The sequence below is a fragment of the Eublepharis macularius genome, chromosome 3 (genome assembly GCF_028583425.1).
Source record: "Eublepharis macularius isolate TG4126 chromosome 3, MPM_Emac_v1.0, whole genome shotgun sequence".
Taxonomy (NCBI): Eukaryota; Metazoa; Chordata; class Lepidosauria; order Squamata; family Eublepharidae; genus Eublepharis; species Eublepharis macularius.
In genome coordinates this window covers 121,301,481-121,324,456 of record NC_072792.1, presented here as the reverse complement: position 1 = coordinate 121,324,456, position 22,976 = coordinate 121,301,481, and the positions used below count along the sequence as shown (strand labels likewise).

General features: G+C 45.9%; 1 protein-coding gene across 1 annotated transcript in view; it reads left to right on the top strand.

Moving 5' to 3' along the window:
* LOC129326262 (uncharacterized) overlaps positions 1-22,976 on the top strand; it is a 57,440-nt gene that overhangs the window by 5,029 nt on the left and 29,435 nt on the right. The window contains exons 3-4 of the mRNA XM_054974421.1: positions 10,534-10,671; positions 12,130-12,326. Of these exons, the coding sequence (XP_054830396.1) occupies positions 10,534-10,671; positions 12,130-12,326 (335 nt within the window). The remainder of the gene's footprint in view (positions 1-10,533; positions 10,672-12,129; positions 12,327-22,976) is intronic.

Below are 22,976 nucleotides of genomic sequence, written 5' to 3'. Positions count from 1 at the left end.
CCTGTTTCACCCAAGCCTTGTGTCCGTCTCTTCTTTCCGAATATGTGGGCAAATAGGCACTCCCGATGCGCGTGCGCGCGCGCGCTTACCCGGGTGCCTGGCTTTGCCCTCATGCACGGAGGGAGAGCGGCTGGCTTTCCCGGGCATCCGGGAGCCTGACGTGGGCGTGGTTTCAGAGCCGTTATTGGCTCTGCCCGCCTTCCCCCTCCGTGCAGTTGCTGGCTGGCTCGTCCCACCCTCCTCACCGTTGGATTGGCAGTACCGGTACAGCCGGTCGCCGTTTTGGGGCCAGGTAGGAATTTTTTCACCCCTCACTGGATTGGCAGTTTGTGGGGGGTGTTTTTCGCCTACCTTGTACTGCCTGGGTTTAGGTGTAGGTTTTGTTGTTGGCAGGTTAGCTGGGGTAGGCAGAGCGGGCTGGTGAGCACCCAGTGGCACATCCCCATTGGTGGGGAATGGGGGTCTGTCTCGGATCGGCTGGCGGGCCTTACGGTTGCCAGCTGAGAGGGCAGACTGCCCTTGGGACCCCCCGGAAAAGGCATTACCTCGGGCCTTACAGCTGGGGTGTATGGCGCTTTAAAGGGGGGAACCATTAGCCTGGTCGGCTGGGTTATAGCCATGCAGTGGATGGCTTGCACCTAGGGCAGGGGGTGCTCGCCCATGCAGTACGAGGAGCTGGTCACAGTGACCCCCTTGCTCGAACTGTACCGCTAGTTTCACCCTTGCCGTTAGTTAAGTCCTAGTTCAAGTGTTCAGGTTGAATTGGTCAATAAAAGGCCCTGTTTCACCCAAGCCTTGTGTCCGTCTCTTCTTTCCGAATATGTGGGCAAATGGTGAGGTCTGCATATGGCCAAAGAGCAAATATGACTGTAATGAACAGAGCTTAGCTTTCATCTTATTCATCTTGTTACATTATTGCAAGTCTGGCAAAGCTCACAAGTAGCACAATTATAATATGAATTTTCACTGTTCATTATATTTGTTTTTTACTAGGAGTTGGTCAACCTTACCCTCAGTTCATAATTGATGATGTTATGAACTGTTTCTCAGTTCATAATTGATGATGAGATTTATTTTAAGCTGAAGTTATGGTTTTGTACTTGCATAGCTGAGATTTATCAGACCAGGCATTAGAAGCTGGTAGATGCTGCTGGTACATTTTCAGAACCTGATTACTTTAATTTCTTACTTACTCGGTCTTGATGCAAAACTGTTCTTCCTTCCTGATACCTGAAATTGGCTGAAGGTTTTTAAATGGCAGTATTACAGGAAGATATTTCCAACTTTATCTACAGCCCAGCAATCTAATTGCCATTACAGAGGCGTCACACTGCTGGTGATGTGCTGCAGCTTGCATGCCCTATGCACTCTAATTCCCAAATGTCATTAAAAGAACATATAAAAAGTGTCCTTTTAAAATCATTTACAGTGCAATCCTAAGCATTGGCTAATGGGCTTCAAAGGATGAAATTCTACTTGGTATTTCACTGTTATGGAGGAAGTTTATAATTAGCAGTCCAAATGCAAGTCAGGCGGAGGGAAGAATCTGTCTCTCAATAACCTTGTACAGGCTGATGCTGCAGACGTAGTGATGCAAATCTTGTTTTTGCTGCAACAGATTGAGCTGTCCATATAGAAAACTCCTCCGAACATATGCTGTGCTTTTAAATGCCAATTATACTACTTCTTCCCAGTTATTCTAGAATTTCATAGCATGCTGGGATGGCTTCAACCAAAATATAAATTGCTGTAAAGGTAAAATAGGAACATTAACATTTGCCTATGAAATACCATATGGAAATCTATGTGTTGATTGCATCAGGAGAACCCCTTTACAATAAAGGCTCTGACATCGATCCATTGTTAAATATGTTCTTATATGGACAAAGAAAGAAGTAGATGTGATTACTCCCATTTAGATATACTGAACACAAGCCAAAGAACCAAACTATTTGCTCAGACCTTGGAGCATGTATTTCTCAAGTATTAGTTCACAATGTTGTATAGCAAGGAATATTCTGTAAGAAAATATAGCAGAGTGGGTGCAAAGATTGTGCATTGGAAGTAATGAGAATAGACTCACACACAATCCAGTGTAGCTCTGTAAGAATACTTAACTAAAGGATAAAAATAGGGTTACATTTGGAGAAAATAAATTGCTAAGCTGGCTACATCTTGCTATAAAAGATTAGACAGTATTAGTGGTAGTGGAAGACTAGTGGACTAGTGGACAAAGAACAATAAAACTTCAGTATATAGCATCACTTAATTGCCCCTCCAATGAACAAGTTGTCCAATTGGAAATCCTAATTCAACTTCATTATGCTTAGTGACTCCCATCTCTATGGTGGGAATCCACCTTCGAGGCCTAAGTGCTTACATGCAAAGTAAGTTTACTAATTAAGTAAGTAACACAAATAGTTTAACTCTTTCATGACTGAAATGAAAACACTTGCTAGATTCCCCCATATTCAGACGAAACTTTAAAAAAAATAGGATGTGGTCAGAGTTGAGGGATGTGATGGGCTGCACTTGAAAGCAGGTTTCCTAAAGGCAATCAGGGACCTGGGAGGGAGTTAACTTTTGCTTGGAATAGAGTGCTTGAGTGACAGGCTGCTCCCTCCTCTCTATTTGGTCAGTTAGAACCTGGCTGAAGGGCTGACAGTTGGGTTCTGACAGGATTGTTCAGAGAGAGTTTGTGAGTGAGTCTAATAGGGAAGGTCAGACAGGTTCCCCTCTGGAGTGAGGATAGAGGAAACTTTTGCCTTAACTGTAACATCACTGTCCTGAAGAAGAATTCTGTTTAGGAATTCTTAGTATAAGTGTCAGCAGAAGCTGAAACCTGCTTGACACAGACATCATAAAAATGGAAGCGTGTTTTGGTAAGAGTGATTGAATATTGATTAGACTCCATTTCAAGCCAAAAGATATATCTTCTTAGGCCCCCTTTTTATTTAATATTTATGTAAACTCACTGATACAGTGTCTACAAGGGATATGACCCTAACCTTGCAGGAGGAAGAACTGTACCAATACTTATGTATGTGGATGATGCCATTCTCATCTCACAAACTAGAATTGGGTTAAAATGTGCCTTGAAGACATTTATAAAACAATGTGATGATGAATTACTAAATGTAAATTGCTCAAAAACAAAGATTATACACTTCAATAGAGCATATAAGAAATCCAATTGGAAAATCAACGGTCAGAACATCAAACAAGTTAAAGCTTATAAATATTTGGGGGTAGCCTTTACATATAATGGCAGTCCATCAGCCCATATAACCTCTATAACCAACACAGCAGAGAGAAGCGCCAACGGTATCCTCAGATTCTTCAGAAATGAAGGTACAGGTTTAGTCCTAGCAGCTTTAAAGCTCATCTCTGCTAAAGTACTGACCCAACTTACTTATGGGATGCAAGTAATTTTAAGCAGCAATAATAACCATACGGCGCTAGAGAGGGTACAATCTAAATTTCTCAGGGCACTTTCTGCACCAAAATGTATGCCTAATGTGGTCCTAAGACAAGAGGTGGGGTACCAAGAGGAGAATTGAATATCTGGACAGCTGCAATATATTATTGGTTAAGAATCTACCTAAAGCCTATGGGACTGGTCCCTTTATTCTTAACTTCCTCTCCATATCCTGATTGGTCTATTAGAATAATGGATAAATTGAGAACAATAGGGCTATCCCTGGAAATTTTTTTGGAAAAGGGTCTAAGTAAAGCCAAATATATGGTTCAACAACGTTTGGTTGACATAGAGGTCCAAAAAGATGGAGCACTCTTACCTAATATGTATAGTAGTCTTAAACCGTGGTCTGGATTTGCAGCAGCCCCATATCTCTCTAACATTATGCACCAAAAGTACAGATAGGCCTTTTCTAGAGCATGTTTTGATGTCTTCCTTTCTAATGTGTTGCAGGGAAGGTTTCTTCGCAGGCCTATCCATCAAAGATGTTGCATATGCCCAGAGAAGAAAGTTGAAACCGTCGCTCATATTCTCTTACATTGTAAGTTGTATTCCGAAGAGAGACAGCAGTTAGTATATCTGTCAGACTATGGAATCCCAGTTATCCAGAGTTCGTCTCCCCCCTTCTTGCAAGAAGCACAAGGTTTCTCGATTCCAAAAGGTTTATTGAAAGACAATGCTCATGATACAGGTGTCCATACTCCAAAGGCTGATGAGGCCTTGGCTGAACGAAAGCTTTGTTGAGAATGGCATGTAAAAGGAAAGTTACAACACTTCAAACACCCATTCCCAGCCTCCCCCTAGTCCTGTCTGCAAAGGCATGAGGAGACGAGAACATCAAGGTCGCTCCCATGGATATGAGTGGCCTGGTCGACATCTGGGCCTGGAGGGAGGAAAACTAGACAACTACTGATTATAACACAAGCTAATATGGCATTACTCTGGCTATAGAATTGACATCCTGACATTATCCATTACTTTCCAAGTTTAAATCTTTGGATAATCATTTGAAATTTGATGATTCTGTGCTACTGCAATATTTGTTGGAAGATACTAAGAAGACTGTATCCTCGACAGTAGAAAAATATTGTTTTTTGGTCATAAACAAGCGGAAGTTTTTAACAAAAGGAGAGACTGAAGATAGTTTTACTTTTTAGGATTTATTATTTGCTGAGTATGATAATGGTTTTAACTAAATCCTTTGTCTCTTTCTTTTTATGTAGATAGGAACTGTGGTTTCTATATGTGATCTTTTTCTTGCTGGTCATTTGACTGTAATAAATCTGAAATCTGAATCTTAGAAGAAGAATATTTATGAAGTTATATCTTCTTAGGAGAAGAATATTAATTCCTGTTCAGTTTCTAAAAGGGGTTTGGCTCGGAGGTGGACCCCGGGCCTGTTGTGAAGGAAAAACAGTTTTAAACTAACTCCAGGAAACCTGAGCTGTTGTAGAAAACTTTGTGAAGAAACATCGTAGCTGTAACTAAAGTATTAAGTAAAACACCTCTTGCTGCTAAGAACCAAGAATATAAGAAACTAAATTTCAAGAAAACTATTTTGGCTGCTACTCAAAATGTATTCTGTATTACCAACAAAATTTTACCTCAGCACTTTTATTCCCTGACTCAATTTATTCAATTCTTGCCTGTTAAATAAAATTGTTTCCTTTTGAACATTATATAGTCTCCAGTGCCATTTTTTTAGAAAAGAGAGAGGGCGCCTGCTTCTCCTCATCAAGTTCCTGGGCTCAGCTAATGAGCCAAAATTATAACTGGCTGTCAAGGTGGGACAAACAGACTTTCAAACCACAAATATTAACTTGGGGCTGCTTAGCAAAAGCAGGCAAACTGAATTTTGGCAGGAAAATTTGCCTCACAGTGGTGGATTGAAGGAGGGGAGGTCCATCATACGAAAGTTCCAGTGCATGTGCCCAAGCTCTTGAATACACCCAAAGTGGTTTTCTGGAATTTGGTCACTTCTACATACCAACCAAATTAATTTTAATCAGGTATCATTATGACTATTGTTAGTACCACAGTTTTACTATTAGTTAGAGCTAGTGTAGTCAGCAATGAATACCCCAACTCTAACTAATGGTAAGACTTTGGGTTTCTCTTGTTATTTCTTGTCATTAGCAAAGAACCAAGACATCAGTCTTTAAGATCCATTCAGGGTCAGTGTGCACTTCTATATGACACTTTGCCATTCCCTCTTAGCTGTTACATGTTTGGCTTTATTTGTCTTTTGAGTCAGTCCCATCCCCGTTTCTATAGACTGTTAAGAATACTCAGAATATTTGGAACCAATCCTTTAGCTTGATAACCTAAGAAGCAATGCTGCCAGTCCATGAAATTATGTTGTTTAGCTATAATAAACTCTGATTGGATCCAAATGGGCTCTTCCACTAACCGTGGTACATTTATCTGATGTAAGAGAGTGGTATAACAGAAAAAGGAGCCTTCCAGTGGTGGAAAATGCCATTTCTGCCACAGCAGGGCTCCTCATATGTCAGAAGACTCTCTGTATCAGAGGAGGAATGAACCATTAGCAAAATGGATCTTTGGAATTGTGGTCTTCATCCATCAAGAGCTTTTCTCTAAGTAAGAATTATTGAAATACTATCAAGGAAAGCCATGTCAACTAAATACTAACTACAGTGCTACATAATCAGTATATAACAGAGTTCCTGTTATTATTAATAATGAAATTATAAATAGATTAGATTAGATTAGAATAGAATAGAATAGAATAGAATAGAATAGAATAGAATAGAATAGAATAGAATAGAATAGTTTATCAAATTACAGCCAGGAATGCTTGGTCATCTTCTGATTCAATTCACGTTCTGCTCATAGGTAATGATCAAATGGATATAATAAAGGCAATCTTTGTATAACATTTCTGGAAAAAAATCTCTCTGTCTGTCTCTCTCTTTGAAGAGTGATAAGAGATCATCCTCCAAAATATATAAAATTCTTGGTACTCTGAAATAATAGTTTCAGTTTGTTCTGTCATAATGTTCTCACACCATTGGATAATGAATTCCATAATTTCCTATTCAGTATTGTTCATCCAACTTTGGGATGGTTTATGGGAAGATAACATTTTAATCATTCTAATCCATAATAAGATGACTTACATCATGGTATGAGATATAATATCTCATGATACCTTGAAAAATTGGTCAGACGGAGAGAGTTCGATGCAACCATTAAAATGTCTAATTTTCATTATCTTTTAATGATCTTGGCTTAGTTTTATTTTTTTAATTAAAATTTTTATTGAGTGAGTATAAATTACAATTACAGATTTTTCATTAATACCCTTATTTCTAATACCCCCCACCCTTTCCCTCCCCCCTTTATCTAGGACTTCCAACAGTTTTCCAACCCTCTGTTAAATTCTATTACCTACTTCTCTATTCTTTTATTACACATCCTAATATATTATTAAACTGGATAATATATTAATAATTTCAATATACCTTAACCTCAATCTAATAATAAGAATTATAGTATATCTTTCTTCTTCTCTAGTAAAGATCTATCTCTCTTCCAATCTACAAAATTAATAATTTTCTAACAACCATAATTCCCCCTTTACGTCCCATTTTTTCTCTAAATACTGTTTTAGTCTCCCCCAGTCATTAAAAAATTCTTCTGGGTTCTGATCTCTCAACCTTCTCATCATTTTGTCAATTTCTGCCATGTGCATCAATTTTTGTATCCAATTTTCAATCAATGGTACTTCTTGTGTTTTCCACTTTTGTGCATATAAAATTCTTGCCGCTGTTGTCATATAAAATAGTAATGTTCTGTATTGCATAGGGATTTCTTCCATGTTCAAGTTCAGCAGCAACAGTTCTGGGTTCCTTTTTATTGAAAATTGCAAAATTTCATTAATAACTTCTACAATATCTCCCCAGAACTGTTTAGCTACCTCACAGGTCCACCACATATAATACAATGATCCTTCATGGTTATTACCCTTCCAACATTTATCTGACATTTTGGAATTCCCATATGCTATTTTCTTCGGCGTTAAGTACCACCTATATATCATCTTATATACATTCTCTCTAATATTGGTACAGGTTGAAATCTTCAATGTATTTTCCCACAAGTATTCCCATGATTCCATCATTATATCTCTGTTGCAGTTAATGGCCCACTTCACCATCTGAACTTTAACAATTTCATCTTCTGTATGCAACTTTAGCAATATCTTATAAACTTTAGATATCATTTTCTTGCCTTCTTGAAGTATATTTTCTTCCAATTCTGAATTTTTCCATTTAAGCCCCCATTTTAGATGGTCCGAGTCATAAATGATCTTGGCTTAGTGATGGACTTGAATAGCTTGTACTAAAGAAAAAACATGATTTCATCATCTCATTAACATCAAAAGATTGGATACTTGCAAATTTGGACGTTGCACAACATATAGAATGGTTATGGTTACAGCTTCAGCAGCATAACAGTGAAGACATCATCTCAATTATCCATTATTTACTGCGGGTCCCATACAGTTTCCCCTCTTTATGCTTGTGATTATGTTTTCCAGCTGGTAGGCTTTCCATTGAGCTCTGTGACATGTAATAACTGGACTATCATGCTGCTAATTTTTCTACTATGTATTTCTTTATATGCATGTGATGTTCTTATAATTTATGTGAGTATGATTTAACAGATAAATTTTGCTTCATAGTATTTGATGTGGGTTTTGTGCTAAATTTATCAGCACTTATTTTACCCTATCATTCTCCCCCATGAGGACCTAAAGTGGCATATGTCGTTCTCTCCTCCATTTGCATGAAGGTGATTGCCCCTCCCTCAGAGATAATGCCGTGCGTGAGACAGGGCCTGCATGAAAATGTCTAGCTGAGCAATGGTGATTTGCATTTTTCTCTCTTTCAAAGAAAGAAAGAAAGAAAGAAAGAAAGACTACTAAGGCTACGCCAAGTGACTATGATTAAAGTTTCTAACAATGTAATCTCAAAAGTATATATAAAGTTACTAGAATCTCGAGGCTTCTCAATACCTTACCAATGTGTAATTCTATTTTTGAGGGGCGGGGAGGAGGAACAACAGGTACAGTGCTATAAAATTAATATTTAGTATAGATAGGGCCTAGAATTCAGATAATACAGGTATTCCAGTATGTGAAAGTTTGGGACACAGTAAAAAACTAATTTTAGCTAAGGAATGTCACTATTTTGTGTTGTCTGCCATAAATTGCTTGTCACCCTGAGGGACACATTATCCTTCAATGTCAGGTATTGCAAAGTTCACTGCCTACCAACAGCAGAATTTAAATTAGTATATCTTATGTCTTGTATATCTAGCAAATTTAATACACAATATTCATAATGAGTTTGAGACACATTTTTAAGGTTCGGAAAGATTTTGCTTCATAAAGATTCAAAGGATGAGGTGCTGCGTCAGGACAATTTTTTCTCCTCAGACTAGTGCTACTATAACTTAAGAGCTCCAAGACTCCTATTCAAATGTTATCTCATTTGCAATTTGCGACAGCGCTACTGAAATAATAGAAGAGATCCTGCAATAATTATTGAATGTTCTGTTGTTTTTAAAATCTTAACAAAGCAGTTTCAAGCCAATTTAAAGAAACAGTTTTTAATAAATAACTAGTTGTGGTCTGTTCTAAAAGTTAAGAAATTTCACTTTTTCTCTTTTGTTTCTCTAGTCATATACTCACTAAGAACATGGCTGTCAGCCATAATACTAACAAAGAGACAGCCATGTCCTTGAGAGCTGATCTAATTGTGTCCAGTATCTCACAAGAAGAGCATAGCCCATGTATGTCATAATTCCAGTTATAGAAATTCGGCCATGCCTCCAGGCAGCTTTAGCTGCTCATGGAGGGGGGCATGCATTGCCCTCCTGGAAGGAGGGAGGACTGCGGAGCTTTCCTGGGAATCCGGGGGTTTTCCTGGGTGGGCGGAGCCAACAGCCTCTTCAGGCGGCTCCGCTCACCCGACTTCAGTTGCCCACAACGCTCGGAGGGGAAAGACATGTCTTTCCACTCTCCTGAGCATTGGAGCGGCGGCAGCGGGTGGACTCAGTGGCAGCGAGGCTTGCCAGTGGTCCTTGACGGTGGTGGGATTCAGCAGTGTTGGACCCACCGCGGTGGCGGCGGCATGCTGTGCCCTTGCAATGGCTGCAATGGTGCGGTTGGGCTGCCGTGACTGGGTGTTGGTGGCATTTTTCGGCGGCTTCCCGGCTTCGAGAGCACCATTTGTGGCACAGCGCGGCGGCGGCTTGGGCTGTGTTTTTGCCGCGGGCTTAGCGGCTTGCTGGCAGTATTGTCGGTGGCCTGGCAGCCACGTTTGTTCTGGGTGTGCTGCCTGGGTTGACTGGTGGTGGCTTTGGGGAGGGGGAGTGTTCATTAATCCCCCCTCCATTTTTCCCATTGGGTGTTTGTGGGGATAGGTAGGGTTGGGCTGGTTAGGCCCTGCGGGTGAGTGGTAGCTTTGGGTGCCACCCCCTTCTTTCTGCAGGTGCCTTTAGGGGTCCTGTGGGAGCAATTCTTCTGGAGGGCACCATAACACACACACGTCCCATTTTCCTGGCCTTTGTTGGTTCCGGTGGACCATTGGGGTTTACAAGCCCCAGTATGGTGATTTGGTGGCCATTTTGTTTTTCAGTGGTGGCAGCCATTTTGGGGTTCCTGCAACAGGGGCGTGTGCTGGCAATTGAGTTGGTAGCCATCTTTATTCACAGTTCATTACTGTTAGTCTGGGCAGTTGGCATTATGCCCCCTAAAAAGGGTGCCGGCCCTTCTAAGGGCAAGCAGCCAGCTAAAAGGGCACCAGCTAAGCAAACTGCCCCAGTGATCAACTACTCTGAAGATGAAGGGGAACAGATTAGCCAGCAGGATATATTAGAGTGGCTGGCAGCCCTTGAGTGGAGCAAAGGTGTGCCTTCAGCAGCTGCACCTAGTAAAAGCAGGACTTGGCCTATCAGAGGGGCTTCTAGGGATGCTATGAACAGGGAGATTCTTAGACGTCTCCTTGTTTTGGAGGATGTTGCAGGTTCAGCACCAGGTGGCACCAACGGAGCCCACTCAGCAGTGGCACAGAGGGATGAAGAACTGATGGTGGACTTTGAGTATGAGGCGGTCTTGGAATCTGCACCTGTGGCAGTGGCAGTAGACCCTGTGGAGCCTGTGGGTAAGGACACTGCACCTCAAACCTGTTGTCCCTGGCTGTGGGGGCCTTGGGGGCACCCACCTACTCAGGGGACATCGAGGTGGCTTTGGGGGCCACTCAGCAGTTTCCTTCTGCCTGGACTGCTTTGGGCCATCAACCTTGGCAGCTGCAAGGCTTGGGACTGGCTGGAGTGCAGCAGACTGTGCCATCACAGCCCCCATGGGGTGGTGGTGATGCCCCTTGGGGACAGGGGCAGGCTGGAATGTGGCCCGGTTACATGGGAGGGCTTTAGGGTTGTTACCCCTATTCTGTCTTGGTTTATGGGGAGGTGCCTTTTAGTGCACTCCCTTTTGGTGACACGGCATTGCCCCTGGGTGACCACCTGACACAGGCAACTCATGACAAAATTCTCAAGGGCGAATACGTTGACGTGTTTACTCTTCTTTTCCGGGAGTTGGAGAAGAAGGATAAAGATGAGTTGGATGACAGGGACAAGGAGCGGCTTAAGCAACGATGCGTTGATCAGACCTGGGCTAATTGGTTGCCGGGTTTCTTGATCTATGTGGGTGTACTGGTCAGGGCGCAGCCTCAGAGGGCTGCTTCCTTGCTCCAGTACCTAGACATTCTTTATAAGGGATATACCGGCTTCTCCTCCCGTGTATTGATGTTCCTGGGCAGAAAGCTCAAAACAGTGCAGCAGTGTTTTTGACTTCCCCCAGCTACGGTTGCTGATCTTAAGGTTAGGCTCCTTGAGTTCAAGTCCAAATGAAAGGTGTCTCTATTGGAGCTGGAGCAGCTCGTAGGAAACTTGAACTTCGCTTGCAAAGCAATTGCTCCAGGTAGGGCCTTCTTGCGGAGGCTTTGTGATGCCATGTCATCACTTCGGGCCCCCCATCACCATCTTAAGGTCTCTAGGTGGATGCAGGAGGATTTGGATGTGTGGTCCAAGTTTCTCGAGGACTTTAATGAGGTTACCTTTTGGCGGGATGACCTGTTGCTCGAGGCTGAGCTGCAGGTTTCATCCAATGCATCTGGCTCTTTGGGCTTCAGTGTGTATTTCCAAAGGCATTGGTGTGCAGACCAGTGGCCACCTGATTGGCATGCCTCTGGGTTGGATAGGGATTTGACCTTTTCGGAGTTCTTTCCCATTCTGGTGGCAGTCCACCTGTGGGGAGGGGAGTTGTCTAACCACGTTGTCCACTTTTGGTGTGCATCAGAAGGGTCACGGGCTAGTGGTCAAGTCCATTTGGGGCCAGTTAGCGGCTTTGGCATTTATGAGTAAGGCACGGGGGTTTTCTGGGGCCACGGGGGACTTCTGTGTCCGCAAAATGCTAGAGGGCTGGTCTTGGGAAGTGATGGTTTGTGCTGACCCCAGGGAGCCCATTTCTCAGCTAATTTTAAAGGGGCTTTTCAAGGTCTGGGGTAGCATTTGCCCTTCAGGATTTGAGGCTAGGCTTTTCCATGCGGCTGCTTTGGTAGCCTTTTTTGGAGCACTGCACATTAGTGAACTGGTTGTCCAGTTGAAGACGGACAAGTCTGGTCGGGCCTTAATGGTGCAGGATGTTATGTTGAGGGATGGAGAGGTTTCCCTCACGATTCGTAAGTCCAAAATGGACGAAAAGAAGGAAGGGGTGGTTATTACCCTCGGGACCTGTGCGGACCCAGGGTTGTGTCCAGTGCGGGCTCTCCGTAGGTACTTACGAGTGTGGAGAGAGGAACATGGGGTGTTGGTTGTTGTGGGTTTTCCGGGCTGTATTGCCGTGGTCTTGGCATTGTAGTTCCTGACGTTTCGCCAGCAGCTGTGGCTGGCATCTTCAGAGGTGTAGCACCAAAAGACAGAGATCTCTCAGTGTGACACTGAGAGATCTCTGTCTTTTGGTGCTACACCTCTGAAGATGCCAGCCACAGCTGCTGGCAAAACGTCAGGAACTACAATGCCAAGACCACAGCAATACAGCCCGGAAAACCCACAACAACCATCGTTCTCCGGCCGTGAAAGCCTTCGACAATACAACATGGGGTGTTGTTTCAGCATGAGGATGGTTTACCCTAGACGCGCTACCAGTTTTGGACAGTGACTGAGAGGGCACTGGCCAAATTGGGGTTCACTGGCATCAAATTCGGCACCCATTCCTTTAGGATTGGGGCTGCATCTATGGCAGCAGTCATGGGGTATTCAGTGCAGGCTATTCAGGGTATGGGTAGGTGGAGGTCATCTGCCTATCATTCCTATGTTCATCCTCTCATGCAGTTTTAAAGGTTGTACTAATGGTGTTTTCTTAGGTGCTGTGTATTGCTTGGAAAAACGACGGATTTTTATTTGCAGCCACAGCATGGTGTTTTGGGCCACTCATCAAGCCAGGAGGATGCGGTTTGGGTCCCAGCTTGGCTTGTCTGAATAAGCAACAGTGGAGTGGCAGGGTCGAGGCCTCCGGTGGCCTGGTTTGTTGCCACTTTTGTTTAAGGAGCAGCGGAGCCCTGCATCCCATATATTGGCCATTCACTTGGGTGGGAATGACCTGGGGTTTGTTCATGGTAGGGCTCTCTCACTGCAGGCTATATGGGATTTGCAGGAGATACTCCAACATTGGCCTGGAGTGCTTATTATGTGGTCCACCATGTTGCCTTGGTGGGTATGGCAGGAAGTGGAGAACCGTCAAGCTATTGAAAGGGCTCACATGAAGGCAAACAGGGCCATTCAGAAAGCCCTGGGTGAGGGTTTGAGGGTATACCTGCCACATCCCAGGATCAGGGCTGAATTTGCCAACCTCTATACGGGTGACAGGGTGCACCTGTCGGAAACTGGCAATGACATCTTCCTCGGTGACTTGCGGCAAGGGCTTAGGTTGGCGCTAGGCCAGTAGTGGGGCACTAGGGCCTAAGCAGAGGCTTGGCCCTGGTGTTGGAGGGATAGAGTTTGGTTAGAAGCAGCAGGCCGGTGAGCACCCTTGGCGCTTCCCTATTGGTAGGGAAGAGGGGTCTGCAAGGAGCGGCTGGTACTGCTTGTGATGGCTGCCAGTGCACATGGGCAACTGCCTGGGGGAACCCCACATGCAAGTCCTTCCCTCACTGCTGTATGGCTGAGGATTAGGAGCTTGAAGGGGGGGAACCAATTTGCCTGGCCGGCCGGGTCTCCTAGCCATCCACATGGAGGGCTTGCACCTCTTGCTGTTCTTCTGCAGGCCAACATGGCTTCACACTGGAAACAAACTTATTGTTGTGATGATACTCACAACTGGAATACTGGGATCAAAAAAAGCACAAAGGGGAAAGCATTATATGTCAAGGATGTATATACTTGTGAAGAAATACATTAGACCATCAAGCCAGGAAGAAGAATTGGATGATACATTCCTAGTCCAAGTTACAAAACTTTCAGAGAGATGGGACATAGTGGTTACGGGAGATTTCAATATCTTGATATCTGTTGGAAGTCAAACTCTGCTAAAAATGAAAGTTCTAATAAATTCCTGACATCTTGCTGGCAATTTCATCTTCTAAAAGATAGAGCGGGAAACAAGGGGGTATGCTATCTTGGATCTAATTTTCACCAGCAGGGAAGATATGGTTGATGAGGTGAGGGTAGTGAGAACCTGGTGTAGTAGTGACCTTATCATTTTAGAATTTAAGGTCTTGGGGAAAGAGAAAGCAGATAGGTTGGACTTTAGAAAAGCTAATTTCAGAAAGCTCAAAGATACGCTGTGTAAAATCCCATGGTTAGAAATACTCAAAGAAAATGGATTCAAGATGAGTGAGTTTTTAAAAAGTGAGATACTGAAGGCATAATCACAAACAATTTGAATAAGTAGGAAAAATGGGAGGCACCTAAAGAAGCCAGAGTGGCTCCATAAACTGCTTTCTAATGAGCTGAGAAATAAAAAAGATATATTTAGCAAATGGAAGGAATGGTGTACAACCAAGGATGAATATAAATAAATAGCCTGTGCTCGTAAGAAAAGTGTTAGAAAGGCTAAGGGTCAGTATGAGCGTAGGCTAGCCAGAGATGTCAAACACAACAACAACAAAAAGAGTTCTTTCATTATGACTGGAGCAAGAAAAAGAACAGTTGAACAGGCTTCCTTGGGAGATGGTGGGCTCTTGTTTGGAGGTTTCTAAGTAGAGACTAGATAGCCATCTTGTCAGAAATGTTGATTCTATGATTCAGTATGAACTTAGGCAGCTCATGAGAAGGAGGTCAGGAAGGAGGAGCCAGCACTCAGATCTTGTTGCACTTTTTTATGTCCAAGATAATGCTGATCACCACTTTTGGGTCATGAAGGAATTCGGCTTGCCGGGCAGGAGCTTCGCTGCTTCAGCCAGGAGCCAGCTTTGGCAGCCCCACCCGGAGGAAGAGACAGGCTCCCTTCCCGGGCATATGCGGCTTTGTACAGGGGTGGAGCCAAGAGCCTTTTGCAGGCGGCTCCACTTTCCATTTTCCTCTAGGACAGATTCGTCAAGAATACTAGTAGCTTTATGCCTTCCTCTGGGCATTGAGCAGGGATCACTGGGGGAGTGGGAAGTAGCTGTGAATGTCCTGCATTGTGCAGGAGGTTGGACTAAATTCTCAGAAACCATCATTACACTAATGTGCGAATAGTACAAACTTAGAGTCTCACTACATGAGACATCTTACACAGGGATGTTCAAGTGTAGGGAATGTTACCTAGGAAGTGTAGTTTTAAAAGACAGAGCCTGCGGAGATTGCTCCTCAGAGGATTTGTTAATTTCGCCTTTGCCTCCTTGAAGGCAGGCACTTCAGACCCTCTCACTGCTGCTTGTACAGTAGGACTGGCTTTTCCTGCCCTGTGTGAAAGCAGCCGTTGTTTTGGTTTTTAAGCAAATGATACAAACCAACTGGAGAATCCATGGGAAAAGAAAGTTATAAAAAGTTCAGTTATGGTTGCCGACTCCAAACTGGGAAATTTCTGGGGGATTAGGGTTGATGCCTGGGGAGAGTGGACTTTATGGATGGGAAGGAGATCCATGGAGATGTGATGCCTCTGAAGCTGCCATTTTCTCCAGGAGAACTGATCTCTGTAGTCTGGAGACCAGTCATAACTGCAGAAGACCTTCAGCCTCCCTCTAAAGGTTGGAAAGCCTAATTTCAATCAATCAATATATAGAAGCTGAATTAACTGGTACCAGCAGTGACTAGGGGTGCCTTTCAGCAGCTTTGGTTGGACAGCCAGATTTGGCTCTTCCAGGGCAGAAAAGTTCTTGCTACTATGATGCATGCCCTGGTAACATCTACATTCTACTACTGCAATGCACTCTATATGGGGCTTCCATTGAAGACAGTTCAGAAACTTCAGTTGGTACAGGACACTGTGGCCAGAATATTGAGTGGAGTGGATGATACAGACCAGTCTCAAACCTTGTTCTTTCTACTTTGGCTCCAAGTTTGCTTCCAGGCCCACTCTTTTGTCTGGCATTTCCTCACTAACTCTTAATAGCCTTCTTCCCTGATTGTGTGTTTATATGTGCTTGTTTATGTGTTTTGTTTAATTGTTTTAAATATTTTATATAATTTGTATTTTAAATGCTGTAAACATTTTAATGTTTTAAAATTTGATATGTTTAATGTTTCCTTGTTAAGAATCCTGAGTTGGATCAAAAGGCATCATAGAAATGCAACAAATAAATAAATCAGTATATGCAGACGTAGTACAAATAAAGGTGCATGGTTTGGTGTGCCTGTATTTAACCCTGGGTTTCCTGTTATCACTGACAGGCCTCAGATGGGTGTTGTAACACTGAAGTAATACTTGTAAAGCCACTCAAATGTGTTGATAGAAGATGTAATGTAGTGTAACTTATTAATTATTGTTCAGTGTTTGATTGTTAGAAATGTAAACAAACCATTAACAACTGGCACACAAATTGATTCCCATTTCAAATCTGCTGCAAATTAATTAAATTGCTCTTTCTGAGCTGCACTGTCCAAGGATGTGTATTATTTGTGCTTTAAGATGAGGCAGCAGTGCCGATGTTCCTTTGAGCTTAAACAAGACATGAAAAATAAAGACTTTGCAAATTCAGGATGGAATTCCCTCTTGGGATAATTCCTTCCCATTAAATATCCACATAAAACATCTTACAGTGCTTTTATTGGAAACTTATTCACAAGTATTCAGCAACCACTTACTTTTGTAAAAAAAGTAATTTAGCTCTTTTATTTTAGAACAATACATTTTGAAGATTGAGTTTAACCATCAAAGTACATTTGAAGCAAAACATCCTACTGCTATCTTGTATGTCATGGTACATAAAATTAATAGTATTACCATTACAAATCAGAAAATTGCTGTTCAAATATACAATAATGCCAAATTAATGTACTAGAATAATGAAACTTAACTTGATACATTCAGAAATGAAGCAATATTCATTTGTTTTACAAATGATTATTGCTTGACCCATCTGGGAGAATCTGTTGATCTCTGTCAACTTATGTGGCCCAGTATTTTAATAAGCTTTGTCCTCAGAACAGTGGCATAATGATGTAGTAAGTGTGTCCTGTATGCATCTACTAATTAAATGCCTATTCTCTTGTAATATATTATAACACTGTAAATTGGTATAAGACTCTCTCTCTCTCTCTCTCTCTCTCTCTCTCTCTCTCTCTCTCTCTCTCTCTCTCTCAAATGAATCAATAAATCTGTGAATGCTTAAACCCAGAGACTGGAAAAATTCCAGGCAAGACAATAAATAAATAATAAATATAGCTGAAGATGGGGAGCAGATACAGTTAGGTTGGTTGGTGGGTGAAAAGGAGAGAAGGAAGCAGGAAAAGGTTAAGATATGGGGGATACCAGGAGGAGGGAAAGAAGAAATACTGTGGCAAGGGTGATACAGGGGGAAAAAAGTTGCCATTCACAAGTCCTTGCTGGTTCCCTACCATGCAAATAGACTTGGTTTTGCAGTTGGCATCAGACAACTGGGCCATGATTAGACATGGGCATGAACGGGGGGAAAAAACATGAACAGGCTGTTTGGTGTTCGTTCCCAACGAAGTACACGAACAGACAAACGGAACTGAACATGTCCCGTTAATGAATGTGTTCGGTGTTCGGTGTTCGGCGGTGCCAGAGTGGTCCCCTTAGCACTTAGAGAGCCCATATTCACAGGGAATATGCAGCAGGCTCTTCTCCAGCCATCACCCAAGTTTGGTCAAGATTGCAGTATGGATCTCGGAGTTATACATTCCCAAATTCGACACCTCCAGGAAACTCCCATTCAATACAAATGGAGCCATCCTCTACAGTTCACTTTGGCCCTGTGTGGTGGACCTGAAGACAGGCCGCCTCCCCTATCATGGGCCGGGGGTCTGGCCACTGGCTGGTGGCACCCCCAAGTGCCTGCCCGCCAGGCCTCCAGGCCGGAGGACACTTATCTATTCATGCAGCAAGGTTGGTGAGGCCTATGGCCACTGAGCCTGTCGGGCTTGGGGAGGTGGTGGTGGGCAGCTTCCTCTCTCAGGGGTGGAGGTCTGGCTGCTCACTGGCAGCACCCCCCATATGCCCGCCCACGAGGTGTCTGGGTGGGAGGACACTTTTCTGCTCACGCAGCTAGGTGGTTGATGACTGCGGCTGCCAGGCCTGGTGGGCTTGGGGAGGCAGTGGCTTTCCACCTCCCCTCTTGGGGGTGGGGGGTCTGGCTGCTCACCAGTGGCACCCCCCATCTGCCCACGTGCCAGGTGTCTGGGTGGGAGGACACTTTTCTGCTCACGCAGCAAGGTGGTTGATGACTGTGGCTGCTTGGCCTGGCGGGCTTGGGGAGGTGGTAGTGGGCCACCTCCCCTCTCAAGGGTGGGGGATCTTGCCGCTCACTGGCAGCACTCCCAGCACCTCTGGGAGGGAGGACACTCTGGGAGGGAGGACACTTTTTCATGCAGCAAGGTGGTTGATGACTGTGGCTGCCAGGCTTGGTGGGCTCAGGAAGGCAATGGCCACCTCTACTCACAGGGTGGAGGGTCTGGCCGCTCACCAGCAGCAGCCCCATGTGCCTGCCCACCAGGTCTCCAGGTGGGAGGACACTTTTCTGCCCACGCAGCAAGGTGGTTGATGACTGCGGCCGCTTGGCCTGGCAGGCTCGGGGAGGGAGTAGTGGGCCACCTCCCCTCTCAAGGGTAGGGGATCTGGCCGCTCACCGGCAGCACCCCTTATGTGCCCACCCACCAGGCCTCGGGTGGAAGGACACTTCTGCTCACACAGCAAGGTGGTTGATGACTGTGGCTGCCAGGGGCTGCCAGGCCTGGTGGGCTTGGGGAGGCAGTAGTGGGCTGCCTCCCCTCTTGATGGTGGGGGATCTGGCCACTCACTGGGGGCACCCCCATGTGCCCACCCACCAGGCCTCGGGTGGAAGGACACTTCTGCTCACACAGCAAGGTGGTTGATGACTGTGGCTGCCAGGGGCTGCCAGGCCTGGTGGGCTTGGGGAGGCAGTAGTGGGCTGCCTCCCCTCTTGATGGTGGGGGATCTGGCCGCTCACTGGGGGCACCCCCATGTGCCCACCCACCAGGCCTCTGGGTGGGAGGACTTTTATCTGCTCACGCAGCAAGGTGGTTGATGACTGTGGCTGCCAGGCCTGGTGGGCTCAAGAAGGCAGTGGCTTGCCACCTCCACTCTCGGGGGTGGGGGGTCTGGCCTCCAGGTGGGAGGACACTTATCCACTCATGCAGCAAGGTGGTTGATGACTGTGGCTGCTTGGCCTGGTGGGCTCGGGGAGGCAGTAGTGGGCCACCTCCCCTCTCAAGGATGGGGGATCTGGCCATTCACCAGCGGCACCCCCTATGTACCCACCCACCAGGTGGGTGCAGCAAGGTGGTTGGTGACTGCATCCGCTTGGCCTGGTGAGCTCGGGGAGGTGGTGGTGGGCAACCTCTCCTCTTGGAGTGGGGGAGATGATCACTCACCGGCTGCACCCCCAATGTGCCCACCTCCCAGGCCTCCAGGTGGGAGGAAAATTATCCAATCACACAGCAAGTTGGTTGATGACTGCAGCTGCCATGCCTGGCGGGCTCAGGAAGGTGGTGGCAAGCTTCCTCCCCTCTTGGGGGTGGGTGGTCTGGCCGCTTGCCAGCAGCACCCCCCATGTCCCTGACCACCAGGCCTCTGGGTGGGAGGACACTTATCCGCTCACACAGCAAGGTGGTTGATGACTGCGGCCACCAGACGTGGTGGGCTCGGGGAGGCGGGGGTTTGGTTGCTTACCAGTGGCACCCACATGTGCCCTCCCACATAGCCCCCCTGAGTGTACCTTCTGGAAGGTGTAAAAGGTTGTTGATGTTATTGGCCACTGCAGACCAAAATGACCCAGCCACAATCTGCTAAGAAAATCCTCCAGCAAGACAAGTTGGTGTATGTGCAGGCCTCGTGCACACAAACACACAACATGGAGGGTCAGACATCAACATATGTTCACCAGTTTGGGTACTTTATGTCAGGTTCAATGTGTATATGAGCTGTACTGACTCCATTTTCTAATGCTTCTAGTGTTTAAGTGCTTTCTCCACAGGTGCACATGTTCCCAGGCAGACTTCTCACCGAAAGGGGATGTTATGTCTATCAACGTTCCACCCCAGATTAGCCTTGGAAATGTCCAGCTTCCCAAGTCTGAAAGCGGTTGTTTTGAGAACTGTGGGGGGAGGCTGGTTCAGCTGGGAACTGTTACTTTGTACCTCATGCTTTTCTCTTCATTGGTAACAATGCTCTTGTACCAACCTGAATCTTCTATTCAGGCCAGTGGACTATAATGAACTATTTCTGCAGTAAAGTTTCCTTATTCAAACAATGGACTCTTGTTTGCTTGTAAAGGAGAATCTGTAGGAAGGACATTATCTAGCCACAGTCGGACACTTTATGGCATTGGGGCCGATAGTGTTGTCCGTTCCTCGCATGGTGTAGAGTCAAGATGAAGCACACCAGCTGGGCATGCATGGAGCATTGGATGGCCCTGCAGTGTTGTAGCAGAGCCTGGCTCTGAACTAACCCATCATCCTGCCTTCACGAAAATGACGTGAGTCATGGTAGGACCAATTCCCCCTGGTCTGATGGGGGAGCCAGTGCAATGGGCAGGGGGCACTGTGTCACACTACCATATGCACAACAGCAGCTGAGCTGGCCCTGTTGCTCAGGCAGAACCAGGAGAAACCAACCACATTCCTGCATTCATGGAAAGGACGGAATGGACAGGACAGATAAGATAAGTCCCCTAAGGGTTGGTGTGGTTCCACAGAGGGAGATGGAGAAACAGGGACCATGAAATTGTCAAGGGGGAAAGGGGGACAGGATTGGGAAGACCCTGAATCAGTGGCTGCTGGCATCACCCACCTCCCTGCCATCACAGAAAAGAGGGGACAGAGCGGTGCAAGTAGTTGGGAAGGGACACGTGGCAGTACCTGAGAGGGAGAGGAGGAAAGAGGGAACAAAAAATGGTCAGGGAGAGGGGGAACAAGGGGATCTGGCCACAGCAATGAGCCGTACCTAGAAAATCCTGCGAGAGGGACGGGAAGAACCCGAATCAGCTGCTGCTGGCATCAACCACCTCCCTGCCATCATGGAAAGGAGGGGCGGGACGGGGCAAGTAGTTGGGAAGGGACTTGTGGCAGTACCTGAGAGGGAGAGGTATGGAGTGTGAACTGGAAAGCTTCCAAGCGAGAGGTAGTTGGGAGGGGTCGGAGGGGTCCCAGAAAGGGTGTGGAAGAAATGGAGCAGCGGCAGCACCTGCCATTGCCCACCTTCCTGCCTTTGCAAAAAGGACAGGAGTCGCAGGCCACATTCCCCACTGGCTCAAAGGGGTCCAGTCAGTCCTGTTGACAGGGGAGCTACCATGCTGTGCAACCATGCTGTATCCCTATATGGTACAATAAGATGTGCAATTGCAGCCGAGCTGTCCCTCATGACCAAGGAGGCAGCAGTAACATGATAGTCCCTCGTGAAGTGGCAGCTGACATCACCCGCTGTCCTGCCTTTGTGGAAAGAAGGAGATGGGCAGGACAGGAGAGGTCGTTCGTGTTGGAGTGGTTCCACAGAGGGAGAGGTAGAAAGAGGGACCAGCAGCCTCGAGAAATGAGAGGGGCCAGAGCAGTTCCACACCACTCCGAGACACCTCACTTGTGCGGGCAGTACGGGCACTACTCATAACAGTTTGGGCAGCACTGCCAGACACCAACCACCTTCCTGCCTTCGCAGAAAGCATGGGATGGACTGGATAGCAGAGGTCTCCAAAAGCTTTGTAGAAGGAGAAATGAGGACCGTGTGAGTGAAGATGAAATCTTCGGTCATGAACCACCTTCCTGCCATTGTGGAAAGGATGGGAGAGAAAGGACAGGAGAGGTTGCTAGGAAAAGTAAGAGTGGAAGCAGCCCCGAGAACTGAGTGGGGCTGGTGCAGTTACCCACCACTCAGACACCTAACCTGAGCAGGCACTACTCACTACTGAGAGCCTTTCCTGCTTTTGCAGAAAGGACAGAAGTTGAGGGACCTATTCCCCCCCGTCACAGAGGGCACAGCGGTTGCAATGGATCAGGGCACCGTGCGGCTCAAATCCATCTGCAACAGCTGCTGAGGTGTTGCACAAGTGGCCAAAGGAGGCTGCCACCAGCATCACCCACTTTCCTGCCTTCACAGAAAGGAGTCATGATGATCTGGCTGTGCCAAGAAGGCCTAGCAAGGCCTCAGAATCCTGTTAGCAGTGGGAGTAGGCCTGCCTAAACTTGACTCAAATGTGCCAGCCCTCATTCAAGATACCCGCCGGACTCGACGGGCAAGGGTGTGTGGCAACGGCATGGAGAACCAAGGGACAAGATGTTTTAGTAGCCTGCAGAAGCCCGCACACTCCACGATGGATAGAGGCAAGCCATGTAGGGCAATTGTCTCTGTCAAGACGCGAAGGCCCACCTCCTGAGCCCTCAGCCTCGCAGTTGTAAGCTGCGCTGTGTCAGACCTCGAGGGAACAACCTCCATGAGTGCAGCCTGCCTGAGTGCTCCACTCCCACCAGTGTCATCCTTAGGGCAAGGATTCTTGCTTGGGGTAGATTCTGGTGACCCTCTCACTGATCCCCACTCAAAAGAGCTGGCCTCCCCCTTTCTCCCCCCAACGGATGTTTTTCTGGGCGTGGATGGGACTACAGGCTCTGATGGTCCATCTTCAGGTGCCTAGTCAGGGCCGTCGATGACAGGTGCTTTGGATTTTTGCCCCTGTGCACCAGGACATCACAGGCATGGCACTGTACCACACAGGGGTCATTAGGAAGGGCCCAAAAGTGCCTCAATTGAAACGTGGACCACCAACTGTCCCAGGGGAAGGAGGATGAATGGTTACAG